Here is an 18,753-nt window from a genome sequence, read left to right on the forward strand (position 1 = left end):
TTACTTTTTGCAGATTTTTTAAAATGACATCCCCATTTCTCAGTGTCTTTGTGTGGAAAAAATGCTGTTTGTGTGAGTGTGTTTGTACTATTCAACCCACTTGGGATTGGCTCTGTATGAATTATAGCAGCTGCGTTTTGGATGTTTGCCAAAGTGAGCCTGCATCATACCCTTTTAGCGCTTGTTTTAAACTATAAGGAGTCGCTTCCTTTCAGCAGATGTGCTATTGGCCCACTGCTGGCAAGGCACACTGCTCATTTGAGTATAAACAAAGGGGAGGACTGTGTGCCAGGACTAAAAATCACTACTGCTCATGACATTATTTGGTTTGCAAAGCGCAAAGGTTAATGAATCATTGGGGAAAATGGTAGGAGTGAGACAGATGGGGACGGGATATCAAAATTCATCATACAAAAATCTTTCCAAAGCATCATTTGTCCCAGCAGGGAAACACACACAGGCACCAGCTTATGAGACGGGCTTACGTAGCGTTGTATTAATCCAGACCCCAGTGCTTTTCCATTCTCTCTCTGCAACAGCACTGTATATTATATGTGTATCCACCTACCTAGCCCACCACACACACACAGGCACAGACACACAGACATACAGACACACACACGCACACACCAAACAACACACACAGTCAGTGCTTGCACACAGCCAGGCCTGGTGACACAAACAGATCCTGCCACATGGGAAGCCTTTTTCCAGGAAACGGTCTGACAGGATGACAGGCCTCAGTGTGGCGCCGTATCAGTCATGACTGCAAAACAAAAAACAAGCAGCAGGGTTCCTGCTGATGTTTATATCATAACCTTGTATCCCCACCTGTGGGAGCCCAGGCTGCCATAAATAAAAGTAAATCAACTGGATGCTTAGCAGCAAACTTGGTTGTCTGCACTGTCACAGCTGTGTAATCAAACCATACATTGTCCTTACCATCGTCACAATATGTGCATGATCTAAATTAGATCTAAATTGGATGACTTATTTCTTCACTTAGGCAAATCAGTCTTGACAGGCAAAAGCGCTCATACTGTCTAATGTTATATATTAATGAAGCACGCAGGAGCCTCAGTTAACCGGCTGTCCGAACTGGAAATGTTGACTTAATAGTGGATAGGAGGGGCTCTGACACTGTCGTCTTTCTGCTTCTTCCCTGCCATCTGTAAACGAGGAGAAGTCACAGCCACTGGGCGCTGCTGCCTGCTGCCTGGTGCCTGGTGCCTGGTGCCTGGTCTGCAGCAGACCATAATCTCTACCACAGACCTAATGAGCTTAATGTGCACTCCCAGGCCTCTGAGCTTAAAGGCATGTGCACAGCACTCTGCTGCAGTCTGCGTTGTCTGCAATCATTCAACACAGAAGTGAATGAGTGTTTGGTGAATCCTTCATCAGTCCACTAACACTGAGGTGTGTCTGCTGCTGTGATTGGTCAGTCTTTCCACAGCAGGAAAACCACACCAAAGCATCAAAGGGCTTGTCATCTTTCCATTGGTATTCTGTCAGTTACTGTATCTGTGAGGAGGGATATGATTTAAAGTCTTGATAATCTGATCAAATATTTCAGTGTTTCAGAATACCCACTAACACTTCGGTTTAATCATTATCATTAGACTCACATTACGTGTCTGTGACCATCTGGTGCCAAAGTGACTGTGCAAACAGTTGACATGCATCCAGGGCTGAGGGAGGCAGCGCATAGACTTTTATTTGTAAACGAGCCATATGTCGCCATGAAGCCTAATGTCTTTAGGGGAAAGTAAATGCAAACCAGAGCCTTACGTTGGTGTTGAGGCTTCCAGGAATAGGAACAGATTTCACAGCCTGATTGGGGATAAACTGTGATTTACCCCCTCAGACCCACGGTCCAGCCTCTCCCCCTCTCACTCACTTTCTCCCCTAATGCTGTGTGAGTCCACGCCGCAGATACTGTCACGCAAACCAACCTGTTAATCAGCAAGCGCTTGTCTCCTTGTTAAACATGCGAGAATTATAAGGAAAACAGTGTTAGCTCAGATGGCATGCAACACTCATAAATTAAAATCCAACTTAGGTTATACACAAAATGTCTAGAATGTACAAACGATTTAATTTCAGATAACACACCAAATTACAAAAAAAAAAAGTAAGTCTAAAACTTTTGTAAGTCTACTTTTTGAGAGTTTGACCAAGTGAAGAAGTGAAGTGTGTCCCTCTGATGCTCAATTTCATGACTCAGAGTGCAATGGATGACATATTGATGACAAATAAGGGCTGTACCTGAATACACATCCCAAGAACATTGGGTCTGTAAGCAGTGGATTGGACAATGCTGATATTTCCTAGTTTGATACATATAACTTCTTTGAGTGTGACCAAAAGCTAACTGCATGGACAGACTTTTAGGAAAAAAGCTGAAAATAGTCTGTGTTATTATACCTTTCTTGAAGAGGCACCTGAGAGGGATTATTGCACTTCTGCCCTGCTGAGACTCGGTGCTGATGAGTTTATTGTTTCCTCTGCCTCTATTTCAGATCCACCCATGAATCAGTTACCACGCTTCCTAATGCTTTTATGAGCTTAAACAAATGGTAAATCTTTCATCTCCTACATCAAATAAAAGGTCATTATCTCTCTGATAGGCACCATTTAATGTTGTTTAATGACAGCAAGGTTGAAAATAATATTGCAGGGATAGCATGTGGTGTTGCGGTAATGGACTGTAAATTGGAACTCTGGAAATATTTCGGTAAATAGCGAACTGTGGGGCAAGGGCAAGGGCATAATAAAGAAACATACTGAAAGAAAATTGATTCATTTAACTGGTATGTTTTATTAACTTTCAAAACTTGATATAATTGAGAAGACCTGCAAGCAATGGAACACAAAAATACATGACAAACCAGTTTGCATTCCACCATCTGTAATCCCTGCATGGCAATATCCAGTCCTGAAGGAAACCTGAATAGAGACAGACTTTAAAGGTCTTATCTATTTAGTATCTATTTCGTTTTTGAGTGAGTAAACACAGTGAACCCAGTAAACACTATAATTACTGAAACAGCTCTAATCTCTCTCGCTCCAGGCTGATGCTTTCTCAAGACACACAGACCTGAGAGTGCTCTTCCACTGCCTCGTCTCAATTAGCTTGGAGAGAAGAGATCAAAGAGACATGGATCAAGGCTAGCTGACCAGGAGCAGACAACACCTGCCGGTCACAGGGACCTGAACTGATGCTTCACTTTGCTGTAACATTTTCATTTTCACTGTTTTTAGGGAGGTATTTTTCCAGTCTGGCTGTCAAAGCACCAGAGCTATTCTTACTGTTGTGTCTCGATACTTGCATAAATGATGCCTATACCGCATGCAAGAGGAAAGATTGTACACGTTTCCATGATGCTAATCTCCTGGGAAGCTGATGTTGTAAAGCATCGTTGTTTATCCTGGGAGTAGGCATCATTTTTCAAACAGATTTTTGCTGATGTTTTGTGTCTAAAAAAGAATTCAAAGCCTGCCTAGGTTGTGTGGGACTAAAGCAAAATCTGACTGCAAATTCCAGACTCAGAGCACAGAGGTCTGAGCTCTTATTTGTCTGATTGGATTCGATGAGCTAAAGTAGCTGGGCCATCTGTATTAATGACTTTTTTGAGAAATTCTGAAGGAATAGCAGCTAAGGGCCAGGTACAGTCTCCTGTAGGGTCGATCATCAAATTAAAAAATATGCCAAAGATTCTTTACACTCCTCTGGGTAAGATCAAACACTCCGACTCCAAGGATCTATTACACTGAACAGGACTCCAGTTATGGTAATTCTTCGAGATAAGATCGGTGGAAAATGCCGCTCTTGAATCATTCTTTCATCGTTGTAATACTTCAACATCAGGTCTTCCAGAATGGAGGCTTTATCTTCAGCACTCCTACACGCTCTCTTTCAGACCCAAAGTCTGCTCACTGAGCCGTGGAAAGGCTTTTGGTTTTGGAACTGTACATTCCCAAATATCTTTCATTGTTGTTTTTCATTTTTATTGCCGGCCTATAACGAATCCTTTAACTTGCGCGGAGAGCTGACGGGGCACACAGACGTTTCTTAAAGAGTTTAATGAAATGTCTGCCTCAAGGCTCTGTGGACCTTCAGGGTTGAACTTCAGGGTTTTATTGCTGTATCTCTCCTTCTCCCCCAGGTGCTGAACAGGAAATTAAAGGATGGGTCTGTACACAAAGGAGCAGTGACGCAGACCTTATGTCACCATGCTGCACACACCCTGGCTCATCTGTTGGCCAAAGATATAGCTTGGCAATGAGGAAATACAGTTTTTTGCAGGCTTCCAATGCAAACTGCTATAAAACTAAATATGACATTTATTTTGCATCTCTGTGTGACTCAGCACAAACTAAAACTAGTATAATATAAAATACTGTCATACTTAATGTATTGTAATGTATTTGGGTTATTAAACTACAGTGAAATCTGAGGTTTCCAGACTTGCAAGATTAACACTGGAGCACAACCTAAGCTTTCTAAGAAGAACCCAGCTAAACAAATTAACATACTAGTAGATTTGGGTCACGAAACACTAAAGCTGTTAGGTATTGTAACAAAGAAAAATAATTGCATTTCAAACTAAAATGTCTCTTATCTAAGAACCCTGAAAATTGCTGTGGTTCAAATCATACTAGTCAAAACTTACAACCATCTAATGTACCACTTTGTTTTTTATGTCAGGGTGATGATATATACTGATGATGCTATATACAGTGAAGCATTTACAGTTGGGCCTACTTCTATAATCCTTAATCTTCTTAGTAAACTTCAGTTGCTCTATTAAAGACTCTATTCATCCATACAACACAAAGGCATTTTATCATTCTAAGATACAGTTGCTATTATAATGCGTCTCTAGATGACATTCAACTCATGGTTCCTTGCAACTTTTTTTTTTTTCATTTTTTAGCATAGGCTATATTTTCATCATCAAAGTGGGAGTTCACCAATATTCTACCTTTGTGCATTCAGAGATGATTTTTTCTCTCTCTTTTTGAGGGGCTGTTGACTCTGTCTGCCCAAAAGACAACCAGGACAGGACGGCAAGGAGAGATTTGTTTGATGCAGGGATTTGTTCTGTAAGGTTGAGGTCAAACCTGCTCGGCTGGGATCATGGGAGGGTAAACACCTCGAATCCCTGTCCAAGTAGGAATCACTTTCACTTAGAGATCAGACTTGCAAACTGCATGGCAACCAGTCAACCAGCTGTACAAAGTTACGATTTATAAAATCTTTGTAACGATAACAAACATGAAAACAAAGTTGAATTGTGATGATCGGTTAAAAAGCTTTGTTAGCTACTGTGCGAAGCAGAGTCACTGCAAAGCATGTCGATAAGTGGCTTAGGCTGTTACTTTTAGAGAATGGCGGTAACACACCATTGTATTTAAAACAAGAAAGAATGGAACTGTTCAATTAATATTTTAGTTTTAATTGACAGCCTAATAATTAAATAATAATAGGCCTAATTAGCCTAATGGTATTCTTCCAAGCTAGCTCTATAGATGATTTTCGGTTGGTGCATCAATATTTAAATGAACTGTTATAGGTTACAGGTGTGAGTTTATCAGGTATTATAAAGCAGGGCTGCAGGGCTGAATGGCTGAGACGCTGAAAAATACCTGATTAAACACTTGAAATATTAAAGACCTAACCACTTAAAATCATCAACCATATTATGTGCGTATTTGTTTATCGGGTAGGCTATTTTACAACGGTTTCGAACGCAACTCAGCCAATCAGAACTGTGGACCCGAACCGTCCGTTGCTGAAGTAAGGTTTTTATACATTATTTTGTGTGTGTGTGTGTGTGTGTGTGTGTGTGTGTGTGTGTGTGTGTTACCCAGAGTACCCCCCGCCCACCCCAGTCCCCTCTCTCACACACACACACGCCCCACCCCCGTACTCTCCGTCCAATGAGAGCGGAGAACGGCCACTCGGGCCCGGTCGGCTGAACGCATCAGAGCCGTATGAAGGAGACAGTGGGGGAGGGTCACGTGTGTACACACTGTAGGGTTCAGCAGCTCTCCAGTCGTAGTAAAGTCTCCAACGGCCGTCCCCTTTTCAGAACAAGCCTCGTCCCCCAAAAAAGTTGATAGAAGAAGCCCGTCTCAGCTAAACAGGAGTAAAACAGTTTTCTGCCCTTTCCTAGTCTTTATGAGAACAGGGAAAGCCGCGGCGTGTGTTTTAAGACCGAGTTTAGTTAATCAAATGCAACGACTGAGAAATGCCAGTGGAAATGCTACATCAAAACCCTATGCCTCCGTAGGTTTGTCACCGTGCCAAATCTATACTTTTCTGGTGAGTTTTCTCCCTCTTCATTTCTTTCGTTGGACTATTATGATAAGTTAGCTTGTACGGATCACTGTATTTTCAGCTGAACGTGGGGAGAAATACATTTGCTACGTAAAGGATGGCTGGATGCGAGTGCAAGTAACGTTAGAGTTGCCAACAATAGCCGTAGAAATGGTAGGTTGTTGGTAAAGCTATGACAGCTACCCATGCTTTGATGTGTGCACTGAAGTGTGATGGCAGAGAGAGTCGGTGTTTCCGCAACAATATCAGAGAGGCGACTTCCTTCCACTTGTTCAGTTTCAATTGCTCCATATAGTCTTAGCGACCTGTTTACATTTGGAAAACAACACCTGAAAAATGTTTTCTCATGCGCTCAATTCTCTCTCTCTCGTCGCATAATGGTGCAAGGCATGGGAAAGTGATGTTGAAACAAGCGGCAGTTAAAGCCCAAAAGGTACAATAGTCTTCAAGTTATGTGAGCCTGCCCTAGGCAATAATTGCTATATGTCATGTTGACAAGACATGCTCCATGGGAACATACAACGACTGGGATGTCATAGTGAGTCTATTTATTTAACTATAGCAATATAACAAGTAGACTAAAAGATGAGTACAGTGAAGTGGCTTGTTTTCTGGACTTTGCGAAGAACCTACAAATATTTTGTCTTTATTCCCTGGCCATCACTAATAGTAATAGTAATTACTGTGTTTTTACATACAATCAGTACAGTCTTGTGATGTTGAATCTGTCATAGGACCCACATTTTAAACCGCTTAATAAAGCATATAGATCCTTACACCCCAGGGACATCTGATTAGACTCAGCAAGTATTTTCTGTTATGTATTTTGTCCATTGGTTCCAACACTGTCTTGACATCTTTGTTTTCGTAACATTAATGAAAATGTGTTTTGATCCGTTTAAGGAATTCACTATTTTATATGTTGTTTTCTTTAGTTTTCTATGCCCCAAATGTTATTCCCTGATGAGATTTGAGATTTTGCAAATAATAATGTAATGACTACGCATAGTAGGCTGATAATGATGATGTATGAATACTAGTTGTAGTGGTAACAGGCTAGTAATTCTAGGTGAAGGCCTGCACTTCCACCTGACTGATCAACTATTGTGTTGAGTGAATGCTGCTCCAGTTTTGACAAAGTAGCTCTACTCAGACAAGTCTAGCAGCTCACCCACATTAAAAAGGTCTTGAGATTTAGGCTTTGCACTTGTTGTCGTCAACTTCGTCCATGTGACCATAGGGGACATGGGCGTGTGTGCCATGGCTTAATGGCATTAAGCCTGCTTTGTGCTGACCATTGAACCGTGACTTTTGTTCTTGCCTGTACTGTTCAACATGTTGTCAGTAGGAGGCTGAGGAAGCTGTTGAGACTGACCATGACCCCTACTTGTATTTCACTCTGAAAACATGGTGTGAGGACAAACTGTCTGTTTTTTCAAAAGCAAATCTCATCCACACCTCCCTGTGCTCATTAAGTCTATTAATCATCAACACTGCTGCATTTTTTTTCTCAAATTTAACAAGGGGCATGTAGGGCAGGTTAACTATTGTTCTGCCCATACAGTAAGCCTCAAAATCTATAGCTGGCAAGGAATCCATTTAATGCTATGTAATCCCCTCTCCTCTATGACTCAATTCTGTGGGGACTTATGTTAAAAGATTTGAAGTAGGTTATATAAAACCTTTACACAGAGGTGGAATCAATTACAAGTATTTTAACTGTCACTGAGAGTTTAGTCGTTTTAATTTGCAAGTCTAAAACGTTAATGCAGCATTAGCAAACACCTGAAGGGAAAACCCTCATCAATAGACTCAGTTAATGGGCTGCACTCCAACAATAGAAAGGCTGCTGTGAATACCACAAGGACCAGGAGAGATGAAGAGACTTCCTTGAATGAGCCATTAATTGATTAAAAATTGCTGTGAAGTTTAAAAAAAATCTATGATTAGAAATGGCTTTTGGCAAATTACTTGCATCAAATGTGATTGCGTTGACACCGCTGCGGCGTATTTCACAACATTTGAAATCGTGAGTCATGTAATGTTATTTTGTTTCCAAAGTATTCCTCATGCTCCTCTGCTGCACGCTGCTGCTGACGCGGGAGGAGAGTCATGTGACATCACTCAGTACATTCTGAGAAGGGCCTGTAAATTCCAGTAAGGGTATATGAGGGGTGTGGGCCCAGTATGTCACACTATTCCCATCAGCCCGCGGAGATCTGGCTCTGAAATGCTGAAACGTCAAAGCACGTGGGGGCGTCGCTCTCTCTCACAACATTGTGTCTGTGGGGGCCGAGGCGTGCCGAAGCAGGACCCCCTCCCCGCCCCTCTGGGAATATTTAACGTAGCCGCTTTAAACATGCGATGGTGTGAAAAGTTCAGATGGGGCTTAGCCAGGTTTGATACTGCAGTCATAGTGGTGTTTGGGAAGAACTAATCAAAGGGTTTTTGCTTTAAACATGTTGTCTGAAATGTGGAATTGATGCAAAGCCAACAAGTGGTAATCAGACAGCAAGGTAGCCATCTTTTTTTGCTGATATCTCCTGTTTTTATTCTTATATATATACACTTCTTCAATGGAGTTTAGACAGTAGATACAGTATATGTTTATAAGTGTTGTATAAAAGACATAGGCTAATACCTGAAATAGTGATCTTTCTTGTGATAATGGGTACTTCCATGATACCGATGGTCATACCTAGCTGCATCAAAACTGTACGCACAATCACAGTGAAGAACACCCTCTTTAGTATTTCAATGATGCTAATCTTGTCTTTGAAGACGTGTGTGCCATTTTTTTACACTCCAAGATGGTGTTTGATCACAGTCCCTTGTGAAAGAAATACAATACAGAAATGAAGCTTTACTTAAAAGCACTGTCATTTTCCTGAAAGAATGTAGTAGTAAAAAGAGAGATAACTGCACCACAACGGCAACTTGTTTCTCCCACATGCTCCTCTATTGATTCTTAAAAGATAGTACCAGTTGTTTTACTCATCTTAGGCTAGCACTGATATTCTATCTGCCCCTGACAACTGTAGTTCCCTCCATCGCCTTAACAGAAACTGAAAAGGCCTTACCTCATTGCCTTGAATTGAAATTGACTTACCTCATAGCTTGCAATGCCTCCAGAGCAGGAATAGACATTTTCTTTCACCTAGCCTATTTTCCCTTCAGTTGAATGGAAAACCTAGAGATTTCATTATCATGGGCCGCTGGCAAAGTGTGCAGGGCTAAAGTGCAATTACTTTCATAACAACAAAGTAGATTTTGCCCAGAATGACTCGGCGCAGAGCAAGCAGTGACTGTACACAAGTGAAATATGAAAAGCCTGATGTAAAAAAAATTATTATGCATGGGAAGTACAGTATCTGCAGTATCTGCTGAATGTGTTTTTCTTCTCTGCAGCGGTCTGGGGAAATGCAGAAGAAAGAGACAAGCTCTCTCTTACATTGCAGTTAATGGCGTTTGATTCTCTACCATCATAAGGATCAACAGAAACCTGCTGTGTGTAGCACATTCAAACCTATACGTCACTACTATATTGTGTGGCAACCGTGCTACTGTTGGTTTGGCCTAGTTTTACATGAGAGAAGCCAGAGTGGGTGTGATGGTGCTTTTAATTCACTTTTCAGCTTTTCCAGAATGGCCTGATGGTTCAACTATATGGATTTATCCAATATCAAATTTCCCAGGTCTGCACTGTCACTCCCAGGAGGAAAATGGAGCGAATCTGGGCAAGAAATCCCAGGGTCTCAGTTCCCAGTGTTCATCCTTACTCCAACGTACAAAAAAACTCCATAGTTTATCTGTTATTGTTGTCATACTGCTGCAGTGTGTCAAATACTTGCTTGTAAATAGTTTCAGGAAAGGGTTCCTATTTCCCAAACCTCAGCAGTGTGGAAATGAGTTGGTTTCACCATTTCCCCAGAAGTGATGTTTCAGTAGGACTCAATTCATCTGAACTCTGATTCAGCTTGCTCCCCATGTGAATCACTGACTTTGTAAACGGTGTCAGTGGCTCAAGTTTCGCAATGATGGAATACCGATTGCAGCAACAAACCCAAGACTCCTGACAGTGTTTTGAATGCATTTTACGTGGAATTTTGAAATGCACTGCAGTTGATGGGAGCTGCCAGGTAAGCCAGCTTGGTACTGAAAGACTGATAAAAAAAAATGTCTTGAAAAGTATACAGCAGGTACATGGGGACAGGCAACACAATGAAATGAGGAAAACAAACCTTGACACCGGTGTGCTCTTTTAATACAGCAAATCAGCAATTCGGATGTAGAATACATTCAGACAGAAAGCTCTTAATCTTCGGGACAAGACCGCAGCTGATCATGTGCATTCGTCAAGTCCTCTTTGAGTAAATGAGTCACCTAGCTGGTGTTAGAGAGCCGTGTTTACAGGAGGGTCGCCCAGCACTCCTGTCCCAGTGAAGGGAGAGCTGCTGTGTCTTTTTTGTAAAGAGTAACTCTAGACTTCCCTCCTCCTGATCCTGTTCCAACCTCCACCATAGTCTCATTATAGCCAATTGGAGAGGTATAGAGGAGGGACTGAGCCCTTGTGTGTATATGTGTGTGTGTGTGTGTATGTGTGTCTGTGTGTGTGTGTCTGAGGCTTCAGGCCAAAACAGCCCCTCTGTAGTGGTGTTATGTAAGTGAACGGAAGAATGTTCCTCTTTACTGGCATCGTTACTCATCCTCCTGCAAACAAAACTGTCCGCCTGCACCGTATTTTCAGGAGATAGGTTTCTGGAAATGTCTGCTCAGGTTAGCACGTATATAAACATGTTCATTGTTGATTTGAATGAACATATTTCGATTTGAAAGTTGACTTGCTCTCTGATTTTTTTATACAGTAGTTCGGAGTGAAACCAAATATTGTTGTGGAATCATATAATTATCACTGATGAAATAGACTAGTGCGAACTTTGAAGTCTTCTCCTTCATGCCTTCAGTTGAATTCACCGGAAGCCTTCAAAGAGCTTATGCTTTCGTTCTCTCTTGACCAAATTCATTTGAATAATTAAAAAAAAAATGTATCTGAGTTGACGTGCTCCATTGCAGGAGAGCGTTACGTAAGAAACTAGCAGCCTCATCAGGCTTGATCCCCTGTCAGACCGTTCCCTACATGTGCGTGGTCGTTCTGTTTGACCTTGCCCTGAACTCCAACCTCACCGCTCGGCCCTCGCTGACCCATCGCCAGAGCCTGCATCACATTTCACTCTCTATAAATCTACCCATCAACATGCACCCCCCCCCCCCCCCCCCATCCAACTTTGAGAAATGGTAACCTGAACAGAAGGCTTGCCTGTGCTTTGGTCAGAGCAGCAGCGCCAAAGCGGTCTGTAAAGTCAGGCCAGCAAAGGAGGACTTCTTTATCCGGCTGCTTGACCATGTGAAAAGCACAAGGGCAGCTCTCCACAGGCAGCAATGCCCCTGCATGTGACTATGACAGAGAGAGAGAGAGGGAGAGAGAAAGAGACAGAAAAGTTTGCCGGGGTGTCAAACAAATGCAGTTTTGTATTCTCCCACAAGAACAAGGGCCTCAATTGCTCTGGCTAGTGTGGCTCCGAAAGTGGAGAAAGAGTGTTTTTTGAGGCCGAGCTAGCAAACGAAACATATTGTGAGGCATTCTTATTCAGCCAGTCAGATGCAGTGAAGTGAAATTAATAGTGTTACCCCAGGCATAATAGCTGCGCCGTGTCTGATGTGTTTGTGTGTCGAGGCCTTGCTTGCTCCTCTGGCTAGCATAACTAACCATGAACCACAAAAATGCCAGAAACCAACATCTGAGACAAAGTTCTAATTCAGTTTGTGGAGGAAAGAACACATCGCTGTTTAGTGTTGTTCTGTTATTTCTACAAAGCTGAATGAAAGCCGCAGATAGAAGATGTTCCATCCAGTGTGACCTAATGGTTAGAGAGAGACCATCTTTCAACTGGAGAACCCAGGTTTCAGCAAGCATTCGGCCTGCTGAAGTGTCCCTGAGCAAGACACCGACTCCCCGCTAGCTGCCGGAGGAGGGGCAAGAGAGCTGAACAATCGGGGAAAAAAAATCGAAATCACATTATGAACTTGCTGCAATTAATTGATTAAGAGAGAGGGGCGTCCAAAATGTATTTCTAAACAAGGTGTTTTAGAGCTCCGGGTCGTTGGTCCATGAATCAAGTACAATATTGGTGAAAACCTTTAATCGTACTCAAACTCAGTAAATCCTGCACACTGACATCTATTATTTCTTTTAACAAAATCACTTTTCTTTAAACAATTTTAAAGTTCTAAAAAATGTATGACAAGAAAGTTTAAATCGCAATTCCAACGTTCTTTCAAATAATCGCAATTAGATTTTTTGTCAGTATCTTTCAGTATCACATTATTACTAGTGTTAGTGTTGATACTGTTTTTGCCATTTCTTAATAGCAAAGCTATTTGATCCACCAGTTAAGTAAGGTGCTGTAACTAACTCCTTTCTCCACGTTCTCTGCCTGCAGCCGACCCACTGAGTGTGCTGACGTGTGTCGGAGCCTAGCGATGTGGAGCTGCATGGTTTACAATGAGACGGACGCCAGCGTGGACTACCGGCTCTGCCAGGACTTTGGCCTCATCCTGTCTGTCTTCTCCCTCATCTACCTCATGGTGTGCTTCCCCGTGGGGCTGTGCTACAATGCGCTGCTGGTGGTGGTCAACCTCTCCAACAAGGTGTCCATGACCATGCCAGACGTCTATTTCGTCAACATGGCCATCGCCGGCCTCGTGCTCAACCTGGTGGCGCCCGTGGAGCTGCTGGGCCCCAGCTTCACCCGCTGGCCTGTGTGGGACTACAACAATGAGATCTACATCACCCTGCTCATCCTTTTCAACATCTCCTCCCTGGTCATCATGTATTCCACCACGCTGCTCAGTCTGGACTACTATATAGAGCGGGCGCTGCCTCGCACATACATGTCTAGTGTGTATAACACGAAACACGTGTGCGGGTTCATCTGGGGCGGCGCTGTGCTCACCAGCTTCTCCTCTCTGCTCTTCTACGTGTGCAACCACGTCTCCACGAAGATAATTGAGTGCTCTAAGATGCAGAACAAGGAGGCGGCAGACGCCATCATGATGTTCATTGGTTACGTGGTTCCGGCGGTGGCCGTCCTTTACGCCTTTGTGCTCATCTTGCGCATTAGGAAAGAGTCCACCCCTCTGGACCAGGACTCGGCTCGCTTGGACCCGTCTATCCACAGGCTGCTGCTCGCCTCTGTCTGTGTGCAGTTTGTGCTGTGGACGCCGTACTACATGACTCTGTTGGTACACACCATAGCCGGTGCACCAGGGAACCATAGCAATAGACATCGCTTCACTACCTACTACTTCTTGAGATGCGTGTCTGAGCTGCTGGCCTTCTCCAGCAGTTTTGCCATGCCTCTCATGTACAGGCAGATGAACAAGAACTTCTCCCACAAGCTTCAGCGGCTGCTCAGGAGGCTGCACTGCGGTGACCAGTCCTGCCCTCATGAACGCTCAACAGTGCAGCAAGTGGTGACGTGAGATCAACCCCTGGGAGATCACCAACGCCCCTCCCCCTACCCCTCGCCGCCTCCCGGCCTAGCCGGCACTTATCTCAGCCCCACAGGGCCAGTATCAAGCTGGGCTCTCTCGCTGCTCTGGACTGTGTTAAGAGCTACACAGCTAACTGTGGAATTTCCTGTCACCTTCCAGAACTTGATCTGATCTCTCCAGTTCTGCAGTGAGAGAACAAACCAAGTAAAAACCACTAAGTGCTGTTTTTTTTTGCCATTGAGTCAGTTGTTTGTCATAGAGTGAAGCTCTCCACTAAGACACTTGATCACTAGACTGGGAAGAGAATTTTACCTTTTTGCATTTTAGAGCTGCATTTAAGTAGGGGGGAGGAATCCCCCCTACTTAAATGCATTCAGAGTGATTCCTCATCATTAGAATGAGCATTAGGATTATGTTTAAAGGAGGAGTACAATATTAATGGCCTGTTACTTTAGTCCGTCATGAAAAACGATCCATTAGTTTCAAAGGATATTTTCATTCTCCATGCCAGTAGTACTACTTTATAGCTAGAAGTAGGACCTGGAATGTAGAGGTTTTGTCTTGTCACAGACTCATTTCACTTCCCCAGACTCTGACTTTCAATATTTAGATCGACTCACAGGCATATAGAGAATACTTTTGCATATGTTAAGGTCCACGAATGGTACAGTAAAATAACTGTATATTATTTTCACACCACTTTGAAATCACGCAGAATTATATTAATTGCTAAGAAAGCTTGTATTCAGGGTTCAGACATAACCAGCTTACCTCTTGTTGTGATCTCTGATGAAATCACATAACCTGTTAACTATAAGCAGTTAAAATCACCTAATTATTTTGTGCTGAGAGCAGTTGCCTCTGCCAAGAATGTGATTTGTTAAGCTACTATGCTTCTACAGGAATTATGCATGCAGAGCCTCACAGAGGGTCAGTGAAGTCCACACGGGCTCACAGAGAGGGAGGTGGCACGTACATTCCCAAAATTGTATGAGCACTGCACTCATGAGCGGTTGTGAGGTTTTGTCCAGTGGAAATATGTAGCCTGACTGACTGTCAAAAGCCTTCACAGAAGTATGAAAGGCTCGCCTGCCAAGCACCTGCAAACAATGTGTTTGACGCAGACGCATGATCTGAACTTTAGTGCTGCTCAGAGGCATCAAGGTAATCTGCACGTTATAGGCAAAGCTGCTTCGCTTTCTTGCCTGCCACTTAGAAATAGAATATTAGCAAAAAATGAATGAGACATTCTGATAGTGATCAATTATGATAAAAAGAAAAAAAACATGTTCTTATATGAGGTCTAGTCTTGCATCACCGCATAATACTACAAGATAGTATTTTTTTTAAATGAGGGCCAGTTCATTAATCATCACACACATGAATAGATACACCTAGCGAGGAAGGGCATTCACCTGAACAGAAATGGAAGGTGGAAACGCTGTCATGCCCTGCTCAAAGACTAGATTAATAGGAAGCCATATATATCATATTTTTAGACAGTTGGTGCATTTAAAATAAACACTTTTATGTTCATGTTGACCTACCAGTATCTTTGGGATATTTCCACAAGCATAATTGGCTGTCATCGTAAAATATGATGAAATAGTCAGAATTAAGAAAGACTTTGCTGGTCTTGCCAGATGTCGTAACAGTTATGGTCAAGCTGGCAAAAATAGAAAATAATAAATGCTCCATTGATCTAAAACACATTAGCTAGACATTTGTTTTATTAATAGTCTATGAGTAGGGTATTCAAAGTTTCCCTGCATAGCCCCACCTCGTTATGTTTATCTATAGACCGCACAGTGGGAAGTACTCTTTATTTCCAACTGTGGCTGTGTGTTTAGAGTGTGCATGTGCTGCCCAATGAGACATTTTGGTCATTTTTAAGGTCAACAAAACCATCAGAGAAGAATCCTATGTGTCATTACATAGTTAATCATTATTTAAACTCAGATCAAAGTTCTAATGCTTGCTGTTTGGGTTTGGAAGGCAAAGAGTAGTACATGGTCAAATAAGTGATTTGAATCAACCCCTAATTGTTATATTATGCACTATATACTGTCAGTATATAGTGCATAATATAGGTATTTTTTGCAGAATAAATACTCTGGACTAATAAATAGGTATTGAATCATTATCAAGCATTTTCTTTATTAAGAATTCAGCATCGGTTGAAAAATCATTATGAGATCATCACAACTTTTAGGATGTTTTCACATATAGTTATTTTTAAACGTAGAAAATTGGTCCTTTTAAAGTGAACCCAAAAGAGCACAAAGAGAAAATCAAATCACATGGTTCACTTTAACTCTAATAAAACTCTAATCTACTTTTTGTCCATGCCTACATCTTTCCCTATAATTCACGGATAGCAATTTTGCTTCATCACATGAAAACGGAAATAATATCAACATCATAAGGTTGAACCTGACCTTCCCACTCTTGAATTCGATCAGGCTCATCATAGGCTTAATCTGATCAGCTATACATACTCTATTTCCATGGTTTGGCCTTTTAAACGCTCGCTTATTTGATAGGCATTGGAGCCCATTGTTCATCTTCATAGAGACATTATAAAACCACAAGGGATTTCTTTGTCTCAAGACATGGCACTATTGAACACTCAACATGTGTTTTATGCAATATTTTATTTCCACAAGATATTTACCACTACCACATGTCAATTCCGCTTTAATTTCAAAAACAAACAAATCAAATTTGTGATCCCCACAAACAGACTGAGAATGCATGGTGAACACAATTGGCGAATGAAGCACGCTGCCAAGTGGACTCAGTAGTTGCAGAAGGGTATGAATTTGTTTGGAGTCTCACGCAAGTGCAAAAAAGCCGACTCATCACTGAGTTCACTTGAACGGCCGAAACGGACCAAGTGTGAAAACACCATGAAATTTACCTGTGTCGAATGTATTCAAATGCATTTTAGCTACATGAACGGCAAAACCTCAAAAGTCCAGATGAATCCACTTTGAGATGTGATGCTTTTGTGACTGTATATACAAGTGTATATGTATAATACAAAATAATGTGTATATATTGTATGTTAGAGATTTACAGGAAGATACCATGCCCTTTCAAAAATACAGTATTATTTTCTGAGAGATATATTTAGATACTGTGTAAGTAATCTTCTCTACTGTCAACTGAGTCAAAGACTGATTAAACAATAAACTAACATGGGTATTGCCACTTCTGTTTCTCTTTCTTTTTCATACCTCAAAGAAATCTGGTATATATTTATAAAAATGTTGTCAGATACACTATGGAGTCCTTTGTTGGAAGAGTGACTATTTTGTATGATGGATGCCAAACTTCTTCGTCCTTGCGGGATGTCAAAACAGTGACCAGACATCACCATTCAGGTGACAGATTTGGTGCTTTGTCCTCCAAAATGTCCCTGGATTGATCTCAAAATGAAAAGTGTTAATCTGTTTTTTTTGTTTTGTTTTAATTGATTGACTGCTGGTCGCAAACAGCTCATAATTGTGTAGACTCACAGTCCCATGAATTTAGATTTTCACGTTGGTGTTTGTTGAGAGCTTCCTGTTGACAATAGTCATTCAATTCGATAGCAATAGAAACAATTTGTCTCAAAGTCATATATAAACAATTCCAATTCACATTCTTTAATAATAGCAGCAAATAAAAAACAGCCATGTGAATCAACTGGTATGAAATTTTGAGAGAAATCATTTCAATCGCTATCGACGTGCACAAGTACTAACACTAATGCCAATCTCTCTAACAAAAACACCTCTGATAAAGTATTTTCGGTAACCTCGGGTAGCGATGAAGGATAGGCTCGTAAGAATCCACAACCTTCCCTTTGAACTGAACCTAGACGGAAGAAATCAACATGTTTTGGTTTTATGCACAATTATACATACATATACATAAAGGAATGATAATCTTGTATTCTAGCTCTTCGACGCTCCAAACCCGTGGGATCCAGTTCAGGACCCTTGTATGTGGAGGTTATTCCGTGTGATCCTGAGGTCCAGTGACAGTGGGTGTGAGGAGCGATGCCACAGCGCCGCTAACAGCAGATTGCTTGTGGCTCGTCCCTCGACCACGCCACTCAGACGCAGGAAAACAGCAGCATTCCAGGCATTCTGGGGATTGTTGTGTCTTCTGTGGGTCTGCAGTTCGATACCAATGCCATTGTCAATGCAAACAATGTGTCGTCTTGGTACATGTGATAACAAAGCTGTACATTGAGAGCTGTGTGAGTGATTTGAAGTATGTGCTGAAAAAAAAGCACAATCTGAACTGTACAGCGGGCTTGGGATGATGAAGTGATAGACAGAAGATCACGCCATGAGAAGCTTGGCAGGCTTTATTTTCCAACAGATCTCTCCAACTCAAGGCAGATTCAATCTAACTTTGTAATTACTTTAGACAGGATGGAATTTAAGCTCAACCAAATGGAGGTACCACTACAGAAAGACAGGCCTTTAATCTACTTTTAGAGCCCTGCAGGGAGGAGTAATCATGATGCATCAGCTGTTGTCACTGCAGCGCCGCTGTATATTGTTAATTTCTTACAGTCAGTCCTGTGTTTGTATTGCACAATAGCATCTGTATTTACAAAAGCGCTTTAGGGTCCTTACAGCCAAATGCAGAGCAAAACAGTACAGCCCCAGTTGGAGTATGAGGTCTTGAATTATATGTACTACATCTGGAAATGATATGATAATGGGGTGAATTGAACATGGTTGCCATGGCTGCAGTTCCCCTCTGAGGACGGGAGTTGCATGGGGCCTTGACTTGACTCTGTTAGAATTAGCTCAAGCAAACAACACAAAGAACACACATCATCAACTGTGAAAGCA

The 18,753-nt window shown here is 42.0% G+C and overlaps 1 protein-coding gene across 2 annotated transcripts; it reads left to right on the forward strand.

Annotated features, from left to right (window-relative positions):
• The first annotated feature begins 6,092 nt into the window (after positions 1-6,092).
• Positions 6,093-17,103, forward strand: gpr146 (G protein-coupled receptor 146). 2 transcript variants are annotated; one of them, XM_071518664.1, is made up of 2 exons: positions 6,093-6,328; positions 12,844-17,103. In XM_071518664.1, the coding sequence occupies exon 2, from the start codon at positions 12,884-12,886 to the stop codon at positions 13,883-13,885; it is 1,002 nt and encodes a 333-aa protein (XP_071374765.1). In that variant the 5' UTR covers positions 6,093-6,328; positions 12,844-12,883; the 3' UTR covers positions 13,886-17,103. The 2 variants fall into 2 exon arrangements, with proteins under 2 accessions (XP_071374765.1, XP_071374766.1); XM_071518665.1 differs by lacking the exon at positions 6,093-6,328 and adding an exon at positions 6,420-6,496.
• Positions 17,104-18,753: the final 1,650 nt, after the last annotated feature.

The sequence above is a fragment of the Centroberyx affinis genome, unplaced genomic scaffold (genome assembly GCF_046629955.1).
Source record: "Centroberyx affinis isolate AG114_WGS23_722 - 3 ecotype Tasmania unplaced genomic scaffold, CSIRO-AGI_Caff_v1 ptg000618l_1, whole genome shotgun sequence".
In the NCBI taxonomy this organism is placed as follows: Eukaryota; Metazoa; Chordata; class Actinopteri; order Beryciformes; family Berycidae; genus Centroberyx; species Centroberyx affinis.

Bases quoted from the DNA above. Each gene is read 5' to 3' on its own strand.
- gpr146 (XM_071518664.1), top strand. From the start codon at position 12,884: ATGTGGAGCTGCATGGTTTACAATGAGACGGACGCCAGCGTGGACTAC.